Source organism: Mus caroli, chromosome X (genome assembly GCF_900094665.2).
Source record: "Mus caroli chromosome X, CAROLI_EIJ_v1.1, whole genome shotgun sequence".
Lineage (NCBI taxonomy): Eukaryota > Metazoa > Chordata > Mammalia > Rodentia > Muridae > Mus > Mus caroli.
The window spans coordinates 14,172,491-14,181,554 of NC_034589.1; the positions used below are offsets into that span (position 1 = coordinate 14,172,491).

General features: G+C 45.2%; 1 protein-coding gene across 1 annotated transcript in view; it reads right to left on the bottom strand.

Annotated features, from left to right (window-relative positions):
* Positions 1 to 728: 728 nt before the first annotated feature.
* Positions 729 to 9,064, bottom strand: part of Elk1 (ETS transcription factor ELK1) — a 16,171-nt gene continuing 7,835 nt past the window's right edge. The window contains exons 2-6 of the mRNA XM_021153221.2: positions 8,116 to 8,359; positions 3,654 to 4,100; positions 2,811 to 3,242; positions 2,205 to 2,306; positions 729 to 2,122 (exon numbers count right to left, since the gene is read on the bottom strand). Of these exons, the coding sequence (XP_021008880.1) occupies positions 2,024 to 2,122; positions 2,205 to 2,306; positions 2,811 to 3,242; positions 3,654 to 4,100; positions 8,116 to 8,325 (1,290 nt within the window). The 5' untranslated portion in view covers positions 8,326 to 8,359 and the 3' untranslated portion in view covers positions 729 to 2,023. The remainder of the gene's footprint in view (positions 2,123 to 2,204; positions 2,307 to 2,810; positions 3,243 to 3,653; positions 4,101 to 8,115; positions 8,360 to 9,064) is intronic.

Here is a 9,064-nt window from a genome sequence, read left to right on the forward strand (position 1 = left end):
GAACTCACTTTGTAGACCAGGCTGGCCTCGAACTCAGAAATTCGCCTGCCTCTGCCTCCCAAGTGCTGGGATTAAAGGCGTGCGCCACCACGCCCGGCCACAATCAACTTCTTAAACATATACCTCCATGACTTAATTTCACACACAAACCATTTCTCAAATGCTGAGGCCTGCTTGCTACTAAACAGTGTGACTTTTCATCTACAAATGGTTGGGACTGGAGAAATGGCCCAGTCAATAAAACACTTGTTTTGCACAACCCTGTGAATAAAGGAGTCAACATGGTAAAAGGTGACTGTTTGATTCCCTACAATACAGGTAAAAATTCCAGGCACAGAAGTACATGCTTGTAATCCCAAGGTAGAACCAGGTAGATCCTTGAGACTTGATGGCCAGCAAGTGTATCCCAACTGGTAAGTTTAGGCAAAGATGAGACCCTGTCTCAAAGGAGGGGACAGTGTTCCAGTAGACAACACGCCACACATAAGACCATGCATACACATGTACAAAAATGTTTGCGGTCACACTTCTGGCCTGTGACACACATATTTAAAATCTTTTGGTTTCTCTCATCACACTGGTTACCAATCAGCAGTCTGTATCAGTCTCTGACATATGCTATCATTTTGCCTCTCTCACAGTCAATCTTTGCCTCGCCCTTATTGTTCTTCATATTCATGGGTGTCATGGCTTATTTTGGTGACACAGGAGAAAAAAATACCAACAGCTTTCAGCAACACCTTTAAAAATATATATTTACAGGAACAATTCCCCATTCTCTGGGACTCTTAGAAAAAAAGGTCCATTTTGGGGAAGCAAAACAAATAGTGGAGACGAGTATAGCACCGTCCCCCAAATCACCAACCCCCAGGTCTTCAGGCCTGGTCTGGGCCAGTGCTGACAGGAGGTGAGCCTGGGAGTCTTTTGATCCACCCCCTCCAGCCTAGATTGATATAAGACAGGCTCCATGTCCCCCATTCCTCCCTCCCAACTCCAGGGACACTTAAAAGGGTCCTTTGTACCCGCCTGCAGGAAATTGGGGGGCTGGGAGGGAGCCAAAAATACACGTTTGGTATCAAAAATAAACACTTGGGGGTGGCAGGAAGACCGCCTCCAAATCCCTTACTTCCCACCCACCCGCCTACCCACCCATCCAATATAGGAAGAGATGTTTCCCTCTCCCCTATTGAAAAGCCCCATTTAAAAATAGATTATACTATCAAAATGGAAGGGGGTGGGATACAGAGACCTGGAGTACTAGCTGGAGGGGCCCCCCAGACGGGGACCACCACCCCAAAAAAACCCTCCATTGGGAGGTAATAGGCAGGGCCCCAGGAAATTTGGCAGACAAAGGAATGGCTTCTCAGGGGGGAAGAACAACAAAAGGAATAGTCCTCCCTGGCCAAAAGGTTACTTGAGAAAAGAACAAGCTGACTGAGAAGAAGGTTGGGGAGGTAGCAATTCCTATTTTAACAGTGTTGATTCCCTGGCTACCACTCCCAAACCATTAAATCGTACAAGTGCTCCCTGGACTCAGATACAGCCAGGAATAATAAAACAAAACAAGCTAGCTCTTCAACCCATGTCGCAAAATGAAGACAGGGCACCCTCAACTCCCCAAGGGCAGGCTGAGAAATAAATAAATAAAGGTTCTTCTCAAGCCATGCCCTGATTGTCTTGTTTTAGGAAAAAATGGGGAGGAAATGGGCGAGATGTCTTACCCACTCCCCTAAAAAAGGTTGGGCCAGATTCTTCCCAGTGGCCTTCAAAAAATAAATAAATAAACCGCTCCACCATTGAAGTAGGAGACGTGTAAGGGCAGCCACTGGGAGGCTGGCAAAGAAGAAAGAAGTTGTCTGTTTTGGGTGGAGGAGTTAGTGAAATATTCGCTTTTCCAGGAATATCCACCCCACCGCAATCAGAGCTTAAGTCTGTCAGTTTAACTATGTTTCTCCTTGAGATGGCTAACTGGAGAGTTCAGGAGCATAGATGGATGGGCTCCAAAAAAGGGGGGTGGTGGTAGTCATGGCTTCTGGGGCCCTGGGGAGAGCACCACGGGGGTCGAGAGGCCATCCACGCTGATGGAAGGGATGTGCACCTGTGCGCTGCCACTGGACGGAAACTGGGGGAAGAAACAAGGAGAGGTTATGGATGAACCAAGCTAGTAACTCTTAACCTTCCAACACAGGGGGAGGCAATCCTACCTGGAAGGAGAGCTTGGCTGGACTACGGGGTGCAATTGGACTCAGAGTGCTCCAGAAATGGATGCTAGGGGGCAGCGAGCTGGGTGTCAGCAGCACCGGGGTCTGTGGAGACGGAGTGGCAGGAACTCAAGTGAACAGGTGACAAGTATGAGAAGATGGAAAAAACCTACTTTCAGCACCTCTTCATGGATCTCCTTCAGAGTTCTACAGTTACTCCTCAAAAGTTCATAAACCTAGAGTATAACTACTAAGACCACGCCTATGACATCCCTCAATCATTACACCTAGGAGTTCAATTCCTGTTACTGAGACTTCGGTAAGACTATCCACCAGATTCTATCCATGCACTGCTTTCAAACCTTGTGACCATCAGAAGAACTCAACTTCCCAGTCTTAGATTCCACCTGTATACCTGACTAGGGAACCCACTATGCAAACCCCGTGGAAAGCATTAGGGAGTCAGACCCTAATGCCACAAAGACCTAAGACCTGCTCTTCTTAATTAGCCCCATCACTTCAGCGTAAGCCTAAGAACAGCTTGTAAGTTACCAGTATCAATGCCACTCATCTAGGCTGCCAGCCCTTGCTCCTCTGCAAGGCACTCACCAAGGTATGTGTGGGGAGCAGGGATGGCGTTAGCGCTGGCCCCGGTGCCTGAAGACCAGAGCTTGTTCCTGATCCCGGAGTCCGTTCAGGTCCCTGGCCACCCAGCAGGCTTGGACTAAGTGGAAGTTCCAGGTCCCGAGGCTTTCGGCCCTTCTGCGGCTGAGTGATCTCAGTGGTGGAAGTGGAGAGGCCACACACCTGTGCTGTATTCTCTGTCAGGATGGCTGGGAGCCGAGCCAGCAGGCCTTCTGAGGGTGAGACTTCTGGTTCAGCTTTGACAGCTTCTGAACTGAAGCCTCCAGCCCTTGCAGCTTCCAATTCTTCCTTAGGCCCCTCCACTTTGACTTCTGGGGGCTGTGGATGGCCAAAACTTGGGTCCAGACTCAACTCTTCAGATTTCTGGTTTGGGGCCTCTGGTGGGGTTAGGATAACCTGGAAAAGGGGTGTGTGCAAAGGGAATGCATAGGATTGTTCATGTGTAAAACCTTTCTCTGTGGGCCATCCAAGAATGTCTCTGGGTGAGACTCTAGAGGTATTAGTGTCATCCATCTTCATACCCACATTAATCAGAAACTTTGGAAATGGGCTCAAGCAACCTTAAGGCCACTCTAGTGACTAAAGCATGACAATCAGCACATTAGATGTGACCCTGTAAGGGACTAATGTACAAGGAGAGGCATAACTTCCCTATCTATTTCTCTGAGAGAACTTGCATCCCCTCTTCCGCCACTATGTCCTATAGCAGGACACCTATCTCTATTCTATGAGTTCTGTGCTTCATTTCAGAATGATGCATCCTTCTTCTCCAAGCCCTTTCCTAAATTTCCAAGTTCCAGTACTCACCTGCAGGGGCAGACCAGCCTCTTCTGCCTCCAAACAGGCTTCTAAGGGGTTTGGACTGGTGCTCCTGCTCCCTGAGGCGGGTGCTGGTACTCCTGCAGGGGTAGTGTTGGGAAGCACTGAGGCAGGCCGAGGATGAATGGGTGGCTGTGGCTGTGGCTGCAGGGACTGTATTGTGAAGGTAGAATAGAGGCCCGAGCGCATGTATTCATTCCGGCTGCTTCGTGCTAAGCCACCTTGGCCTGTCATTCCTGCACCCTTTGGTGTTCCTGGCTTTCCAGTGGCAGTGTCCCCTGGGCCTGCATGGACAGTAGCAGGGGCCATGGCTATGGCCGAGGTTACAGACACCTCAGGCTGGGGTGGGCAGTCTTCAGTGGAGCACCCTGCAACCTCTGGGTAGGACACAAACTTGTAGACAAACTTCTGGCCGCTCACCTTGCGGATGATATTCTGAGAAGTGAAGAACAGGGTGAATGGAGGGTCTTGAGGGCTGTTTCTCTTCTCCTGATGTCTTTCTTTCCACTTGCTCCTATTTCACTCATCTCTTTTAGGCTTGTGGAGTCTTTCCATCTGTCTATGCTTTCCTTTCTTCCCCACTCTCTGCATCCCTCTGCAGTTTCAACTCCTTCTCTGGGCTTCCTTTACCAATTCTTTCTTTAGTGTCCCTCCCACCCATCTCACTTCAAGTCTTTTTCTGTTATTCATCTTCATCTGTCTAATTCCCCTTTTTCCACTGACTACATTTCATCAGGGACCAATGTAAGGGAATGGGTGAGATCTATGAACCTGGGTTTAACAGAGTCAGGTTTGTTTTGGGAATGTTAACAGGACTGCAGTAATAAAATGAAGTAACTGATACATGTTGGAAGAGACTAAGTTAGTATAGATGGATAGGGAGATAAATAACATGAGGGCTTTTCTAAAAATTTTCTAAAAATTGACTGACTGACTGTTGTGGGAAGGGGAACTGAGGGTGACGGACTGATTGTGGGGTATAAGTGTACCATAGCACATATAAAGGTCAGAGGACGAATTGCAGAAGATGGTTGTCTCCTTCCAGTATGTGGGTCCCAGGGAATGAACTCAGGTTCTCAGGCTTGGCAACAAGAGCCTTTACCTGCTAAGCCATCGCCTTGGCCAGAGATAGTGGATTTTTAAAAGCTAGCGATGCTGACATGGAGCAGAAAAAGCATGTTGGTTATTTGTTTTTGTTAACCTGACACAAGCTAGAGTCATCTAAGAAGAGAAAAAAAATGCCTCTATCAGATTGTCTTTAGGCAAGTCAGTAGGCATTTTCTTGCTGTAGGTGGTGCTTTCCCTGGAAAGGTGGTCCTGGGCTGTGTAAAAGAGGTAGCTGAACAAGCTATAAAAATCAAGCCAGTAAGCAGTATTCCTCCATGGACTTGGCTTCAGTTCCTGTTTCCAGGTTCCTATCTTCACTTCCCTCTATGATGGACCTTGCTAAGCCATCTCACTGGAAAGAGATAGTGGATTTTTAAAGATGAAGTAAACCCTTTCCTCCTCAAGTGACTTTTGGTCATGGTGTTTATTATAGCAATAGAAAGCACACTATGACAGAAATTAGTAACAGACAGGGCTTACTGCTGTGACAGACAGACCTGAGCATGTTGTTTTGGAAAGAGCTGTGGTAGCATCTGGAACTTTTGCTAGCATCTGAACTTTTGTTCAGAGCTTTAGATGAGAGATGCCGGGGGAACTTGGAAGATAATTCTGATAGCAGTGCAGATGGTGGAGGCCTGGCTTGTGAAGGTTCAGAGGGAAGTTTGAGAGCCCCTCAGTCTCTATAGGGGTCATTTATGTGATATTTTGTATTAAGACTCTCATTTATGGTTACCAGAAGGATCAGCTGTGATTAACAAGAGACCAGCACCCCTGAAGTGAAATCTTGACTCTACTGGGACAACCGACAGTGATTAGCAGAGGCTGACAAAAATCAGCTGTGAGTAAGAAGAGATCAGCATCACTGAGGTGAAATCTTTCAGGAAGTATTTTCTCAGGGTCAGTACACAGAACCTGTGGTCCAGAGGGGCCAAGAATGCATATTATGCTGGTAGCTTGAACTTGGCAATGTGTAAGAAGAGTCTTCCACATGGTATTTGGCATAAAAGCCACATGCCAAGGGGTTGTGGAGAGCAGCTGAGGCCTGGTACTTTGAAAGGCTAGGAGAAGTCACTGGTGAAGTAGAAGCCTCAGTTGCAATAGATGTTCCAGGATTGAAAGGGTCATGGAGAGAAGCTGGGGCTTGGTACCATATAATAGGGTTGGAATCCCTGTAGAGAGGCTAAGAGGCCAGTGGTGAAGGTGCATCCTCAGTTGCAGTGAAGACCCCAGCCTATTGGAGAAGCAAAGACTGTGGGACACCACTCAGAATGGTGAAAGTATGATATGGAGCTAGACTCAGGCCAGGAGATGCAGTTGGTGCAGCTGTAGCAGTGGAGCTGCCCAAGCTCTTTGGAGCCTAAAAGATCATGAGTGAGTCCCAGGTGCCAGATCTTGATCTGCAGGATCTTGACACTGCTAGAGTTTGGTCTTGTTTTGATTTGATTGTAACTGGCTCTTTCCTCTTAGAGTAAGAGTAAATAAGTGCTTATTTTTTTATTTTATAGGAGCTGACAGTTGAGAGATACTAGATATTTTAGAGACATTGAATCTTTGAAGTTTTAAAAGGACTTTCAAAGTTATATTATGTTTTATTTTGTGATATTGATATTAACATGCGATCTTGGGGATAAATACAAAGTTAACAATTATACTTTAACATAAGTGTCAAGATGACAAAAAGAGACAAATGTCCTGGTTAGCTTTTTGTCAACTTGATACAAACTACAGTTATCTAGGAAGAAAGACCTTCAATTAAGAAAAGTACTGTCATCAGACTGCCTGTAGGCAAGTCTGTGGGACATTTTACTGATTAATGATTGATGTGGTAGGGGCCAGCATACTTAGGGTGGTACCACCCTTGGGAATGTGGTCAAGGGTAGTATAAAAAAAAGCACACTGAGTGACCTATGGGGTAGCAAGCCAGTAAGCAGCCTTCCTCTATGGCCTCTGCTTTAGCTTCTGCCTCCAGGTTCCTGCCTTGAGTTCTTCCCTTGGCTTCCCTCAATGATGGACTGTGACATGGAACTATAAGAGAAACAAACCCTTTCCTTTTGATCATCATGCTTATGCTAACAAGAAGGACAGAAATATCACAAAAGAGGACAGGTGTTGTTTTATTATTAGTACCATTCTGGATATTTAAGCTAAAGCACTAAGAAAATGAGGTAACTGGCAGTAATTAGAGAAGCGAGTAAGAAGCTGGTGTAACCATGAGGGGGATAGCAAGGTTTGTTTGGGTGGGTCAGAAAACATGCTTTGAGGTATCTTAGGACACATATGGTTGGGACGGTTTCAGGGATGTCTTGGTGGTCTCAGGACAAAACGAGGCATTATTTTGGAGATTTGTACTGAAAGAGTAATGTATGAAACTGGAATATATGCCATAAACTACCAAGGACAGAAAGCACAGGTGAGAACTATTTGGGGTGGTGGCATGAAGAATATGGGGCACTAGGCATTTTGGTGAATGTCTTAATGCTGGTCATAGGGTATCCTTGTATTTTGCAGAAAATGAAGGAAAATGGGTAGTTATTAATATTGTTTTGAAGGCTTAATCTGAAGAAATATGAAATAATTAGTGCAAATATTGGTGGGAATACAATGCAGATCTGGGAGCTTGAGAGCGTAAGATGAGAAAAATCTAAAAATTGAGTTCCTTTAAGATGATGAATTAAAGCAAGTGATATAGATACTGAGGTGCTGCTCTAGGAATCTAAGAGGAGTGGGTATGAGCTGGCACTACAAACATTTTTCTGGAGCATTTACTTAAATCTTAGCACTCAGGAGACTAAACAAGAGAAATGCAAGTTTGAGGCCATCTTCAGCAACACAAAGAGAGCCTGCCTCAAAAATAAAAACAAAACAAAACAAGTGATTAAAGATATTGGGGGTTCTAGAAAATGGAGTAAGGAAACAGTGTTACAATGTCGGGATGATTCTGAGTCTAGGAATAAGAACATGGACTTTTCAGTAGTAAGAGAAGATAAAGTAACTAGGGGAATTTAACATTGGTCTGAGGATTCAGAAAAACACAACTATTATCTCCAGGCATGCAGGGAACTAGAGTATAGGGCAAAAATTAGTAAGTTTTAATACTGTCTTCAAAGTTATAGTTATACTAATTGAGACAACAAAATGAAATTTCTAGGCCAGAAGTGTAATTCCAGGAATTGGGGGTAGAGACAGGACAGTGAAAGTGAGGCCAGCTTAGGCTACATAGTTAAGTTCCAGACAAATCTAGACTACATTATAAGACCTTGTCTCAAAAGGAAAAAAAAAAAAAAACCAGAGTTTTTCTGACAGTAATTTCAAGGGTTTCCAGTCCTGGTCTTTGAGGCCATACCTTATCATAGTAGTACCGCAAGGCCCGGCTAAGCTTGTCATAATTCATGTTGGTCTTGTTCTTGCGCAGTCCCCATAGCCGGGCCACCTCCTCTGCGTCCACCAACTTGAACTCACCACCATCCCGTGAGGTCCAGGAGATGATGTGGCCATTACCTTGTTCTCTCAGAAGCTGCAGCAGAAACTGCCACAGCGTCACAGATGGGTCCATCACTAGGGAAGCACTCACGCCATTCCAGGAGTACCTGGAAGACAGCAAAGATGATTCGTTTCTTGTTACCTTGCCTCCACATCTGTTCTCAAATCTCACTGCTATTCCCTAAACAGTCTCTTAAACTTCTTCATGGAGCTTTGGATGCCCCTTGTATTTTACATGTGTGACAAAAAAAGAATTAAAGGAAAAATATGTGAGCATCTCCATGTGACTATATGTAAACATGTGTGCTGGTGCCAAGAGAGATCAGAAGAGGGCAATGGATTCCCTGGAGCTAGAGTTCAGGCAGTAATAAACTGCCCAACATGGGTGCTGGGAACTGGACTCTGCTTCTCTGTGAGAGCAGCAAGCATTCTTTATATTGAGCCCTCAGTCCAGCCTTGATACATGTGAATCTTTAGGAGCCAGAGGGAAGACAGAATACAACCCGAGCCCCAAAGAGTTCTATATCCTAGTTATTGGAGTCTGTGACCAGGTTAGGCTACATAACATAAATGAATTCTGAGATGATATTGAGCAGTCGTCCTCTAAAAACAACGAAGAGGAACCACTGAAAACTCCTTTGCTTTATGAAGCCTTCCTGAATCTGAATACCTATTCTTTTCTATTCCTTGATCCCCTGATTTTTCTTTTTTTAATTTTTTTTTAATTTTTAATATTTTTATTACATATTTTCCTCAATTACATTTCCAATGCTATCCCAAAAGTCCCCCATACCGCCCCCCACTTCCCTACC